At 39.0% G+C, this 14887-nt stretch overlaps 1 protein-coding gene across 3 annotated transcripts; it reads right to left on the bottom strand.

Moving 5' to 3' along the window:
• Window positions 1-796: 796 nt before the first annotated feature.
• Window positions 797-14535, bottom strand: xpnpep2 (X-prolyl aminopeptidase (aminopeptidase P) 2, membrane-bound). Of its 3 annotated transcripts, none has more exons than XM_088989470.1 (21): window positions 14342-14534; window positions 13910-14063; window positions 13032-13142; window positions 12889-12952; window positions 12464-12568; window positions 10250-10336; window positions 9973-10116; window positions 8875-8976; window positions 8703-8784; window positions 8192-8396; window positions 7151-7240; window positions 6108-6217; window positions 5949-6026; window positions 5549-5620; window positions 5401-5461; window positions 3963-4032; window positions 3025-3129; window positions 2287-2346; window positions 2136-2212; window positions 1971-2060; window positions 797-1297 (listed from the first exon to the last, which is right to left on the bottom strand). In XM_088989470.1, exons 1-21 carry the CDS (start codon window positions 14458-14460, stop codon window positions 1094-1096), a joined length of 2190 nt encoding a protein of 729 aa, XP_088845596.1. In that variant the 5' UTR covers window positions 14461-14534; the 3' UTR covers window positions 797-1093. The 3 variants fall into 3 exon arrangements, with proteins under 3 accessions (XP_088845596.1, XP_088845597.1, XP_088845598.1); XM_088989471.1 differs by having other exon boundaries at window positions 13910-13971; window positions 14342-14525; XM_088989472.1 differs by lacking the exon at window positions 797-1297 and adding an exon at window positions 1304-1864 and having other exon boundaries at window positions 14342-14535.
• Between the last annotated feature and the right edge of the window lie 352 nt (window positions 14536-14887).

A 14887-nucleotide genomic window follows, 5' to 3' on the forward strand; every position in this document is an offset into this window, starting at 1 on the left:
GTACGCGGGGGACGGGTACACCCTGAACCGGTTGCCAGCCAATCACAGTGCACACAGACCAACAACCATTCATCCTTACAATCACATCTTGGGCCACTTTAGAGCGTTCAAGCAACCTACCACGCAGGCTTTTTGAATGTGGAAGGAAATTATAGTAATTGGGGGAGACTGAAACGTCCAAATTTCAGATATTGTTTCTATATTTTGTGGCAGACATACAGCAGATAGTAAAAGGGAAAAGGGAAGTGTAGTGTAAACCAGGTCTGTTTTTTATTTATTTTTGTACTCTTGCAAAACTATAAATATACAATGCCCAATTTCAGCTTCCGCTCACGCTACCTCAGCTCGCTCTACACTCGGTTGTCACATTTTGCTGACACGTCATTTAACAGCCAAAGCTAAACCTTTTTAATCGCTAAACACAACATCAACACTAGCAACCCGAGTGGAGTCAGTACACCTGCACTACATAAGGAGTTACGACACTTAAGTGTGATGTTTGCCTTTTATCATATCAATGCTTTGTTTTCATAAAAACTGTCAGAAATATATTCTTTTATCATACGGTAAGTCAAGTATCAAAAATATTCTTGAAAATATTATGTATATAGCCCCAAGAGTCTAAAAGTGGTATTCTGATTGTACTTGTGTAAAAAACAAACTCCAGCTGTTGTATTCCATCTCAGAAGTCACAGCTAATTACCGGTACCCTCGAATATAGGACAAGTCCCACGGCGGGTCAATTGTTAGGCACAACTATACTTGTGGTCAATAGAATCAGTAAGAATACATCCAATTGCAAGTGGCACATTTTCTACTTTATTTGAAGGATCTGCAGTTTCAGGTGAACAGAACAAAGTAGAGTACAGTAATAATGTTCGACGTTTGACAAAAAGGGGTGCATTTGAGTTACCTCAGCAACGGTATACTTAGAACATGATAAAAAACACAAATACATTACGCAGTGGAATTACATAAATAGTTGAAAAAGCATCAAAATCATGATTATGATTGCAAGATTATTTTTATGTTTGGAACAAAAAGGTCAGTATCCAAATTCCTCGGTTTCTGTGTCCCCCTGATACTGTACATACTATGGGTAGAATAGACACAACAGAGCCAGAGCCAAAGTGGCAAGGGTGGGCGAAGGGGAGCGGATGGTAGAAGAAGATTTGAACTCCGCGAGGGGTTCAGTGTGTCTCAGCATCCAGCTCTTCTCCTCCTGGAGGCCCTGACGGTCCAGCTCAAGAGCCATCACCTTCCGGATGGTCTCATAATATAGGTTCAACCAGCGCAGCTGCAGTGAGAGTAGAAAGAGCATTTTCGAAAGCAGTGATTCACTACTGCTGAAATATCATCTGGTGTTTTATGGAGATGTGAACGAGTACTACTTTTGCTCTGTGTGAATATTTGTTCAGAACCTTTTCAATACATGTAGTACACAGAATAGAGTGGACTACTTGTGCTAAAAACACCACAATGGCTGCATTAAAATTATTCAGGTTAGCCTAATCCCATTATCAAGTCTTTTTTTTCTTATTGTTACCACTATACAGAATATACTGTACATAAAAGCAAGGATCTTGGAAGCTGACACATGATTTTAGATGTTATGCTGCTACGCATACTGTAGTTTGGTGTGCCCATGTTTGTAATTTACGCAACGTAATTTTCTTCCAAAATGACACTAGAAATTGTCACTTTTGCTTTTGTGAATAATACTTTCATCTTTACTTGGAGGGACAAGAACTGAGGGTGTAGTTTGAGAGGAACCAGCACTCTTACAGCAGGGAAATGAAAACATGTCAGATCTGAAACCACATTTCATTTTGTTTACACCTTTGCAACAGGAACCTGATCAGATCTAGAATAAAAACAAACCAAAAAAACTTCCCATATATCAAGACGATGAGAACTCGCATATATTCTCGGATTTAAATACATTGTTTTCATTATTCTCATACAATTACCTGGACTGGGCTCAGAAGAGAGACGTCAATCAACTTCCTGTCATATGGAACCAAAGACACAGTCTCAAACGTCAAGTAGTTATGGCCATACTGTAAGAGATGAATGGGCTCAATTACCAGACACAGCTTATGAAAAATAAATGCTTGAATGATCTGTTAATATACCTTTGTAGGGGCGGGCACAACCACTGCAACGTCTTCAATGCGAATGCCAAAGTCGTTATCCTTGTAATATCCGGGTTCTATGAAAAAAAAATCCGGTGAATTCTCACAAATGGCCTCATATAAACGTAATTGTCATGAAAAAAAGTCTCACCTATAGATGTGAACATTCCTTCTCTAAATGGAATGTTCTTACTCTGAAAACCGACGGGCCCTAAAAAACAAATAGTAGAATAAATTATTTTATTCAATGCATTGTGCTTTTTAAAAATGTAGAAAATTAAATCAATGAGTGGAATAAAATAACAAAACTACAAAATGTGAAAATAGAAAAATAGCATGTTAATATTTTGGAGTATTTTTTAAATCATGTTTTCTCTCCACAAAGGTCACGGTGGGTGCTGAAGCCTATCCCAGATGTCTTCAGGTGGGACACCTTGAACTGGTTGCCACAGAGATAATCAACCATCCACTCTCACATTCACACCGAGGGACAATTTAGCCTGGCATGCATGTTTTTGTAATGTGGGAGGAAACCGGACCCGGAGAAAACTCACGCCGGAGCGAGGAAAACATGCAAATTCCACACACATGCACCAGAGCCAGATTCGAGCGTTGACTTCTGCACTGTGAGGTGAGCGCACTAACCACGAGACTAACGGGCTTCATGATATATATATATATATATATATATATATATATATATATATATATATATATATATATATATATATATATATATATATATATATATATATATATAAATGCAGGTTGTGGTGATTCTATTTGTAGAGCTGTTTTTTGTGTGTGTATTTGGTGTTAAAAAAATCGAAAACCACTCAAAAATAAAGATATTCTGCCATAGTAGGTACGAGACAAGAAGATTACGTACACTCATGAACCCCGAAATAATTTCCGACGCCATGTCCTGTGCCATGGCCGTAGTTGAGGCCCACTTCCCACAAAGCTCTTCGGGCCAGCATATCCATGTTTACACCTGGGGAAGGACCACAAGCTTACACACTAAAGACAGCCTGCTGCAATAACAGGAATAGTCCAATATTACCATCTAGTGCAGGGGTCGGGAACCTTTGGCTCGCGAGCCATATATGGCTCTTGATGATTGCGTATGGCTCGCCGATAAAATTAAATACATATTCTCGCTTTTTCGCCGTTCATTTCCTCTTGGGGCTGCAGTTGGCGAAAAGCGCAATTTTGATTGGATGACACTGACCTGGGTTGGCGGAAAGCGCAATTTTGATTGGATGATACTGGCCGTCATGTTGAAACAGGTAAACGCTCCTTTAAATGAGCCCAACTAGTAAAAAAATGACGAGTAGACTCCAGCTTGAATGCATTTCGCGATTCTACTTTACAATTACACAATAACGTCGATGAAACAGTCGAATGTTAGTGATATTTTAACACGCCCCATGTTAACGTTAGCATCAATATACTTCTGCGAGAAGTATATTGCAGATAGCAAGTGTGGAAGCTAATGAGCCGTGTGCAGGCTAGCTAGCAGTAACTTCGCCTGTAGACCCGGCAAGTTGACTTTCATTCCTATCGTTTGGCTGGATTTTTACCAATCATGAGGAACGGAAAACCATTCATGTTAACGGTGAGTACTGTCACAAAGTTATTTTAAATAATACATTCTGACATTTTGTTGAAAAGTGGCGAGGGGGCGTGTGTGTGTGTGTGTGTGGCTCTCACTGAAAAACATTTCAAAATATTTTACTTTTATGGGTCTCTTAGTCAAAAAGGTTCCCGACCCCTGATCTAGTGGTTACATTCAGACTTTAGATGCTAATGAGTGAAATTTCCCACCTCTCGTTCCTGAAGGAAATACGGTTCGAGATATTTCTATGTTCCCCATAAGAACTCTGGTGTAGGCCTCCTATTCAACAACACGGGTATATCAATGTCAGTTGATTTCAGACTGCGAAAGTGTCAGAATGGAAAGTGATTTCCCATACATCGTGCCTTGTGATATGAGTGAATGATTGACTTGAAGTTTTGCAAGTCACATGCTGTCATTTGCGCTTCATGGTGGCAGTGAGCACAATTCTACTCACTTCAAAAAAAGCAATCATTCTTCAAATTGCTTATTGCCACTCCGAGCTGAAGTTTGCTGTCCAAATAAACATCAAAGAGAAATGCACCATTTGTATCCAAATCAACTACATAGTTTTGCTAGGAAAGTTAGCTTAGCTTAATACAAACAATTGGCATGCTAATATTTAGCATTCATAGAAGCAATTGATCGTGCAAATGGTGACACAACACATGTAGACAGATAATATAACATAGGCACATACTCTTCACCCTTTATGAAGAATGACAATAATAATAATAATATTATTAATTAGCAATATTTTAACTGATTTACTCAGACTTGTAGTTGAACAAATACCATACCCTTTTAAATGTCTGTATGATTATAGTTTACAGTACTGCCTCCCTGTGGCCAATATCGCTACAAACAGTGATGCAGAAACAGTTTCATTATTCGCATTCTATGCAATCATGTTTTACATTTATGCAGTGGTGGACCGTCAGGCCCTGCAAGGCCTTCTCTGCTGGCCTAAAAATATCTGAATCACGGACTGATGTTCATGATATTTTGTCCATGAATTATTAAATAATTCCACATTATCTTTCAGCTTCCTTTCATTGATTTTCCCCTGTTGTGCTGCTTCCATTTGTGTGTTTTTGTATTTAAGCATTTAACCAATCACATTTCAGCCATTATCATTACCAGGGTAAAAAATCTACCTGTACGCCTTCACAATCAGTTCTGCGGGCCCTGTAGCATAACATAAGTGTTGATAAAACTGTTGCTTTACACCAAGGCCTTCTCGTAGGCCTTATTTTCTGGCTAACGATACTCTCTAGTGGGCTTGTAATTAATCACACCACATTTTTAATGAGTCGCAGTAGCAGCTGTACCTGCAGTAAAGGTTTTATAGTCATAAAATAGTTATTTAGAGTTGGATTGATTCAGATGTAGCACTATTGAAGGCCTAGGGGTGAAATGCATGGCTCGCCAGTGTATTTATTTTGTCATTAAGTACATTATTATAAAGTGTTTTTTTTACTTTGAAAAACATCCATATCCCCTTTGGTTTTGGGGGGTGAAACTGATTCATTGAATTTTCTTTCATTTTGAGTAAGATACATTATGATCGTTTTGACTTTTCAATTCCAGACGTATCTCAAGCTAACACTGTATTACGATGACTATATATCAGATTCAAACTTTTACTTTTTGCATAGGAGTGGGGGTCCCCCAATGGACTGTCCGTGTGATGTCGGTGGTCCCATCTCTGACGGTGTAGAGAAGTCATGACAACAAAGCAAACACAAATGATGTGTCTCTTCATGGGAATGTGCACGTGTGTGTTCTTACTCACAAGTACTGGCCACCAGAGTCAACCAGGTACATGTCATCCACTTTTAGCTTCCTGTTGCTTTCTGCTGTTGGGCTACGGCAGGAAAATCATCAGGAGATAACAAACCAATAACGAAAAAAAATTAACCCAATTTTAGCGTTTAGTGACTATAATCCATTCCTGGCCCATAATTCGTTTGTTTCTTCCTGTGTGTGGATTGGTCCAAATTCAAATCCAAATTTCCTTTTTTGTAAGCTTGTGTGGGTATTCCCAAATGTTGAAGAGGTTCAGTAAGTGGAAAGAAAGAAAAACTCCACATTTTCCAGAATTATAATGAATTTACACAGATGTTATCAGGCAGTGAGCACGTAACAATAAAAAAGAAGCTAAATTCATATATCAATTACCGTAGGACATTTACCTGTAATGTGCCAGTGCAGCATTAGGTCCACTTGCAGATATGGTCTCAAAACTCAGGCCTTTGTTGTCCTTCTGCTTGCTAAAAATATTTTTTTTTCTTTTCATATATTGCTGCCTTCAGATTCTATTGTAATTTGTACTTAGAGGACTGGACTCTGACCTTCGACAGAAATTGACATACGCAGATGCGCTTAGCTCCGTCTGTTTTCCCTCTGGCACCATCTTTTCCAACCACATGAGAAGCTGCATGACAGCCACAGCATCCCTCACCTGGAATCAAGCCGCAATAAGTTTTTGAGGTATCATAATATGATGATAAAAAATGAAATTAAGAATAATAGGTGGAAAACAACAAATGAGATCGAGGACCACATTGACTTATTTCAATGAATATAACATTGGCCATTTGACCAATTTGCTCGAAATTCAGATTTTTCCCTGAAAAGTAATAACTTTGTTGATTTAAATATTTAGTGAAATGTTATTTTGCATTTAATGTAATTTTTTCAGTACTTCTGTACCAGTTGTCCTACTATGACTACGACTACTACTAGTTCTATCGCTACTACAAATAGTTAGATAATAGTTTCCTTTTTTTAAATGAATATAGCATTTAAAAAATTGCTAATTCGCATAACACTACCATTCCCACCACCAACAATTTATATCACCACTGCGAGACTAATAAAGGCAAATCCAATCCAATCCCAATCCAATCCAATCCAATTATTATGCCGATAATGACGATAATTGTAATATTAATCTTGATGATGACTAATAATAATTAACGATTCTTAACTATGAATGTATACAATTTATTTGATGTAAAAAATTGGAAATAAAATGCAAAATTGAGTGAATAATATACAGTACTACTATTACTACTACTACTACTATTACTCCTCCTACTTTGACTATTTATATAGTGACTGTAAATTTACGAGAATACAGTTTCATGAATATAATAATATATCAGTGCAATAATTCATTATTTGCAATAAATGCCAACAGGGCATAGTAATAATAATAATAAAAATAACAATAATAACAACAACAACAATAATAATAGTAATAATAATAATAATAATAATTATAATAAAACAGTCAATCATTTGTGTGTGTGTGTGTGTGTGCGTGTGCGCGTGTGCGCGCATGTGCATGTGCGTTTTGGTTGGATCTGCTTAACCTCAAAGTTTGACATACGTGAGCATCCCTCAAGATGCGCTGCTCAGTATCATCTTTCACAGCCTTGGTGGTCAGCACAGGAGAATAGGAGCTGCTCATTAGTTTGTCCTACAGGATGCAAGTCAGTACAAATGCATTTAGACAATTGAAATCAGACAAGGAAGTCAAGAAAAAAGTGGCTCAGCTCATGGTAACACGAAATATCAGTTAAAGTCAGTAGTGAAAGTGGGAAGCATCCCTAAAATCAAGAATGAATTTGTTGCAAAACGAACAACATTCATCAGTCTTGAGAGAATACAGTGATCCCTTGCTACTTCGCGGTTCACATATCGCGGCTTCAGTGCATCACTGATTTTTTTTCAAACTTCTCTATTCTCAAAAAAAAGAAAGACAAAAAAGGGAAGAGTGCCAACAACTACCGATAATGTTTATTTTTTTGTTTTATTCTGCAAAATAAAAAAGAAGCTGACTACATTGTAATTCGCGGATTTCACCTATCGCGGGCTATTTTTGGAACGTATCTCCCGCGATTGTGAAGCCTGACAGCGTTCCTACCGACTGCTGTCAGGCTTCACAATTCCCAATGATCACATGTGAAAAAAAAACAAAAAAAAAACTGGACACCTGTAAATATGGGTTGTTGCAATATATCTAAATGCATTTCTTGATTCTGCACTATGTACAGTCTTGTTTATAGAACGGTTTTTGCACATCTACATTTGCACAGTATACAGTTGACATTTTTATTTTGTTATGCTTAGAATATCTTGTTTTCTATCCTTTCACTCCCACCCCAACCCCATCCCTCTTCAATTGCTGCTGTGGACTGCAAATTTCCCCATTGCGGGACGAATAAAGGTATTCTGATTCTGATTCTGATTCTGATAAACGAGGGTTCACTGTACATCGCTGTTCGACAATGGTTGAGCTATATATATATATATATATATATATATATATATATATATATATATATATATATATATATATATATATATATATATATATATATATATATAAACTGTATTCACTGCAAATGCAGTTATATAAGTGGCATACCTCTGGTTTTATGACCTCAAAGAGCGCATAGTTGGTGTACTCAGTGCCGATCCACACTTTGACCCCATTCTGGCTGCCCACATATTCCTTGAGGTGATCCAAGATGGCGTCATAGCTTTTCAGCCGCACGCAAAGTGGCCCACCGCATGATGTGTTCAGGTACACTCTCATCTCTTCCGTCACCCTTTCTGTGTGCAAAAAGAGCCTGACAGACGTGATGAGTAAAAAATGCTGATCAAAGCAATTATGTACTTCCACACATTGTAAATTATGAGAGGCCATCAGAGGCATTATTCCAGGTTACCTCTCACACACATTAGGGAAACAGTTACATGTCCCTGAAATTGAAAAAGTGAATTGCTGTTGTACAGATCACAAAATCTCCCTCACATTTACAACTGAAATTTTGGCACAAAGTTTGCATGTGCTGTTGAGAGTATTTCTTTTGTTATTGGAGGTAATCCTGAATTAAGTCTGTGACGGCATCTACTGGGGATCAAAAAAAAAGTACCAGATCTCATCCATGGTCAGCAGTGTGTATGAGTAGAAAAACGGGTTGTATGGGATGTCATTCCCACGCATATTAAATAGCCCTCGAAAATGAGAAATACACATTATGTACGTAAATGATTGTCGTAAGTATGAAATGTGATGTAGATTCTATACATTTAAAAAGGACTTACAGGCTGTCTCGTCGAGTGCGGAAAGCAGGAGAGCTGTGGGCTTATAAGGATTCTCCTTCATTTGATTTCGGATTTGCTCCACTTTCATCTGCCAGGATCTTTCTGTGAACGATGTGATCTTACATGAGTCGCCTATTAAAATGTCGATGAGCATCGCCAGCTTCTAAAGTGGAATTCATGCAACAATGCTAGCCTAGATGCCACAAAGTACATTAACAAACATACACATTAATTGACAATGGAATCTTCAATGAACAAAATAGGCATAAGCACACAAAGTAACTGCATGCTAACATTCTAAGAATCACGTTTTGTATTTCCCCACCCTCCTGAATGTATTCTCAGCATGCTACAAGACGGTTGTAAATGAGACAGTTTAATTGTCCCTCAATGTATTGCTGCCCAATTATGAAGGCTTTGTGACAATGCAGATTAGTTTTTGTCAAAATTGTGATTTTGGAGTCATTATTTTTTCACGACAGGAGTGATTACACACTTACTGTAATAAAAAAAATACATTATCTGTGGTTATTGCAACGTACAACTATCTCAACTACAGTAAACCACAACAGCTATTTCAATGTAGCTCATCACCACGAGGCAAAATGAATTGTAATCATTCCACCCATACATCTGCTGGTGCACTTTCAATGGCCATGTAGAGCAATGGTACCAAAACAAAATGGCAAAATGACCTGTCGAGGCAATCAACGCAGAGTGGCCAACAGAACTGCTTTACAAAGGCAGTGAAGTTTGCCTAAACCACATGAGGCTTCTTTGATATGTGTACTTTTACACAGTTAATAAATCCCAGCAAATGACATGTAATAGCTTTGATTGAGTACCCTCATCCTGTGCAAATGCATACAAACATTTGATGTACGGTGCTCTCCATTTGTTCCATTTGCCTACTGTGTGACCCTAAAGGCTAATGATGCAATAAGATCAGTGGATGCCACAATAACTTCCTTCCATGTCCGTTCCCCCCCACAGTCAGCATTAAATCTGTCAACCATAAAAACATCATCAGGCTGTTAATGGCTACACCGCATCATTGCTCGTATTTATCAGCACCGCGGTACAGGAAGCAAAACGCACGTATGATTCTGTCCGGCAGGCGGATGAGGCTATCAGGCGAGATGGCAGGTCTCTCCTTCCACACTTGGTCCACCAGGTTGCTAGGCATTGAATGGAGGCTCCAATTGCTCGACTCCAGACTCATTTTGTAGTCTTCCTGCGTTTCTAATAGATGGAATGGCAGACGAATAAGCACCCCGAGGCCAATCAATCACGGGGGAGCTATCATTCTGTCAATGTGGCATCTGTAGCTTTCAATGATGTTAATGAGGACTGACGGGCGGTGATAAATACTTACTGAGAGAGAAGAGGAATGGATCAAAGCCAATCTTGCCACCATGAGGCACCTCTGAAATGAGCCAATCTGCTATGCTGTTTATGGACACTGTGAAATGACAAAGATGAGTTAGCACGATTAGGTCTGCTCTAGACTGTATACCATATATTTGGGTTGTACTAGATATGACTGTAACACATCTAGGTTTCCATGGAAATTGGTGTGCTACATTAATATCCATGCACAAAGCTATCCCTTCCATCTGATCTGCCAAATGTCCCATGATAATCTAAGTGACAAACACACTGTTTTTCGGCATTAAATGGGGATTAGGGCAGTCAGAAAAGACGAGTTTGTTTTCAGGAACTGTGATAATAAACACAAGAAATACAATCAATGTTCACGTGCAGGACCCATGACCTATGTCTGGGACAAACACAAAGGAGTATATTTTTTACCCAAATGCCTTAATAATCATGAGATGCTATGCCAGTAGAAAAGCAACCTCAAGCCATGACTAAGATCTAGCTGTCTGACATTGCAGAAATTCTGCTTCAGGACACCTCTAGATTCTGAAGATTTCATGATAGGGATAAAACACCATTTCCTGGATGAAGCAAAGCAGCACTAGATGATAACTGAATGGTACCATGTTCTTTGCATTGTAATTGTTAGTATTCTTAAATTAAAGAAAGAAGACACTGTTGAAATGAATTGAGATGGATGCGTCTAAATTGTGCCAAAATGTCCTCATGGTCCTCATTTTGAGAGAATCGCCTTTGGACAAATAAGAGCAAACCAAAGCTTTTTTGGAAGTCTTCATCATCATTACAGAGGAGGGAGAAAGAGGAGGAAAAATAATAAAGTAATTTTGAGGTTGCTTTGCAACGCTGGGTTCATGGTAGCTTGAACTTGTGCAGGGTATCATAAACCCTTGAGACTGCATCGGAATTCAAGAGCAAAATTTACTTCTTGATAGAAGAAAGTTTGATGTGGGTTACACATGTTCTGGGGCTGCTGTGCTCCACCTGACTATGGTTATCATCATTATGTACGGAGTAAAATTGAACCTTCAGCCTCTCAAAGCATTCTAGAGCAAAATATACTGCATGTTGTCAGAAATCTTTGTCTCTGTGACATTCTGGGGGTAGGGCTGTTTTGCTACATTAAGAACAAAGTATTTAAGAAGGGTAGGGTAAAGCAAAACATCAAGACTACTAAGGTATTTTGAACAAAAGGCCAGTAAACTAGTTTTTTGTTATATCCAGTGTCAGCGTCAGCCCAGACGCCCGGGGCGTGCAACTATTCCACCGGGGGTCCAACTTACAAAACGTCTCCGCCCGGGTGGCCGACAACTTCTTCAAGAAATGTTTATTTTTTTTTTTATCAAACATTTGCTTTATTTAATAAAGCAAACGGTTGAAAAAAGATTTCGAAATCAGAATAAATTATTCCGATTTAGAAATCTTAATTCGGTTTGGAAATTTCTGAATTTTGGTTCTTTTGGCAATTTGCATACTCGGCACGGCAGCCAATCTGAAACCTGCTTTGTGCTTCTGTCTTTCCCGAGCATTATAAGGGCGTGCATTTGCATATCATTCTCCAAAGTAGATGCACAGACCCTCAGTCCCAGAAGAAATATTCAAAAGAAGCTAACAAAATTTAAGACGCTACAAAACGTAAACGTACATTATCTCGTGACTGTAATGTGTACTTGAGAGTTTTGAAAGGCGCTTAGAAATTGAACGCACATTAAATGCATCGTGGAAAGAAGAATTCACGTGGCTAGTAGCAGACGACGCAACGCAAACATTGCATTGTGGAAAATGATGAAGTGTATGGACAAACGACCAACTGGAACAAAATCATCAGCAAGGGATATTTACGATAAATAAAGCGAGGGAGCATTAGTGGTAGGTACATCCTTAATAAAAACAATCCTTATTAGTTTGCAACAATGTTTTTTTTTTTGCGATTAGTCGTGTTGTGATTCAAGTTGTGAAAAAATGGGGCAGGCAACTTTATGGCCGGGCAGGCAACTTTTCAGTGTTGTCTACCCTGGTGTCCGGTAACTTTTTGTCATGAGTTTCAGACACGGTTATATCCCATTTTGTTAAATCTGGCTCAGGATGACTTTCATGCAGACATGCCATCAGTTATCACTGGCGTCTAAAGTACATCTTGGTCTCAGTTACAGATCGGGGGGTACTCCAGTGACATTGTGTTCAAACCCACCATCTTTTTGCAGCTCCCAGTTGCAGTCCATCTGTCTCTCCGCTTGGACCCAGTAGCGACTGTCTGTCCACAGAGCCGCTTTGCCTGGCGTGACCACGGCTGTGCCTGCGCACAGGCGGGAGCATTGAATTACAGATCCCAATGATTGCTCGGCAGTCCAGCTAATCTTGGCTAATATATGCAAAAGGGGACATGGGAAGGTTGGAGGAATCCAATTATCAGTCTACACTCTGCTACCTTTTATCTCACCATTTCATATGGAAAAATGGTGTGAATTTGCCATAGCTGCGGGACAATTAATCCTGGGTAAATCATAATTTTGGAATTAATGATGGGGAGTTCATCAAAAGGAGGATAAAAGCATCTCAGATGGGGGATGTATAGTCAAAGGAAATTGGAAGAAAATTGAAGGAAAACGACATTACCTGCAGACCCTGTAAAGCCCGTCATGAAGGCCATCCTTGCATCACGTGGTGCGATATATTCACTCTGGCACAAAGCGATACCATTAATCATCACTCAAACACAAACATGAAATGCATTTTATGATGGTTGACGGCTGTCGTACCAGGTGGGCGTCAGTGCCTGGAATAATGTAGGCGGAGATATTGGAGAAGTGCATTCGTTCACGCAACTCCTGCAAACGCAGACTGCTGTTCGCAGCTGTGCTGGGGAGGTACTGGTGTGCACAACATAAACATTCAATGCAGCGTAACAAAACTTCAACTCTTCTTTCATCAGAAAAAAAGGTTAATTCCTAAATTATAGGGGTATGGAGTTATATGAGCTTGAAATGAGGGTGACTGTCCAAAATACAATGCAATACAATAGATATTGGTTTATACTGTATAGCACTTTAACAACAGCTGAAGCTGGAACAAAGTACTAACATGGAAAAAAGGGAAATACTGTCCACTTGTTGAAGGGGAAAAATGCCACAGGTCTGGCCAGCGCTTTATCGGCACTCGAGCAAGAAAAAACAACGCTCTATGTCATATTTTCAATTCCCAAATAAATTTGTGAATGGCAGTGAATGAGTTAAAAGTGAAAGACAAGTTTAATCACATGAAAAATTGCTGATTACACTCAGAGATACTTTCCTGTATCTCTGAGTGTAATCATTAACTGTGTGTATTAACCAAAGCTATTGTGCCTTGTGTCACAAAAGAAGGCCACATACTTCAGAACAGACATGTTACATTCATAGACATAGGCTATTACTTTAAGATGTGTGCAAATTTCAGATGCAAGTATTTAATTTAGGATCTTTCAATATTTTTATATAACTACGTAGGAAGACTGGAACCCTGCATTTGAACGCTCAACTCTCAAATTATAAAACAGATGTCTTAAAAACCAGTGCCTTGTGCATTTTGGTTTTCAACATAAAGTTTGTGTGCGCAATGACCAAAGTTCCTTCAACATACTACATCATGCAGAGCTCACCGGTGGAGACAGGGAACAGTTTCTCTCAGTGGGCTCAAACAAAGCAATACCGCTGACATTTCCTGAAATCAGAAGAGTCCTTGAACAGTGACGCAGTAGTTTTTGTTGAGCACAAAGTTGGTTTCTCCTTGGGCATAAACACCGCCAGACCAATCTAAGCCAATAAATCACAATGTGACATCTAATTCAATAATGCACCACCGTTGACATATTTTTATGCAGTCAAAGAGCATATGATAAATCCTACTTTGCAGGATGAGCTTTCTGAACGGAAAACTGAACACAATGTTATAAAAGAGATTTTAAATGTAGGTAACAGAACAGGTTTCAACTTTCAGGCGTATGCAACACTTGCGATTGTGTCTTAAATGTAAGCCAAAACAAGCAAAAGCACATCTTTGAGAAAATACAATAACTTTTTTTCATATTTACCTGTCAGGATCAATAGAACCAGAGCCATAGTGGAGAACATATTGCCCCAGAAGCACATCTACACACCAAGTGTACCAAGGTAGGTCTGGCGTGACTGGAGTAGGTGCACCGTTGAGCATTCAGTCAATGTGGGTTTGTGGTAGAGGTCTAGCCTGCCGATTCTTTGCGTCTTCCCCCTCGTTCCCTCTCCCTCTCTCTCTGCTTATCTCACCCACGTCCCTTCCTACTCCTCCTCGTCCTCCTGTCTCGACACACGTGTTCTGTGACAGCAATCATGTGATCTCCCCCCCCCTTTTATTGGTGCTTTCTTTACTAACATATAGTCATTGAATGTGCGACACCACCATCATGCCTTTTTAAATTTATTCAGTTGCTTGGCTTGTATACTTGCTGTGAACGTTCAGTACTGGTTTGATGGATTATTCTTTTCTTTCATATTAAAAAGACGTGTTTAAAAAACAAGTCGATCAATCTTTAACATTCATAATGTACAGTATATTCGCCTCTTTTGTATGTGACTGATTCACTAATTTGTCTTCCATCCAT

This window comes from Hippocampus bargibanti, linkage group LG02, assembly GCF_051943395.1.
Source record: "Hippocampus bargibanti isolate YZ-2025 linkage group LG02, ASM5194339v1, whole genome shotgun sequence".
In the NCBI taxonomy this organism is placed as follows: Eukaryota; Metazoa; Chordata; class Actinopteri; order Syngnathiformes; family Syngnathidae; genus Hippocampus; species Hippocampus bargibanti.

What these genes read in the sequence shown, in the direction of transcription:
- xpnpep2 (XM_088989470.1), bottom strand. Translation starts at nt 14,460, where the DNA reads ATGCTCAACGGTGCACCTACTCCAGTCACGCCAGACCTACCTTGGTAC. An exon ending in GGTTCTATTGATCCTGACAG is followed by an intron (nt 14,064 to 14,341) that starts GTAAATATGAAA and finishes TTATTGGCTTAG; the next exon opens with ATTGGTCTGGCGGTGTTTAT. An exon ending in ATTTCCTTCAGGAACGAGAG is followed by an intron (nt 3,130 to 3,962) that starts GTGGGAAATTTC and finishes GTCCTTCCCCAG; the next exon opens with GTGTAAACATGGATATGCTG.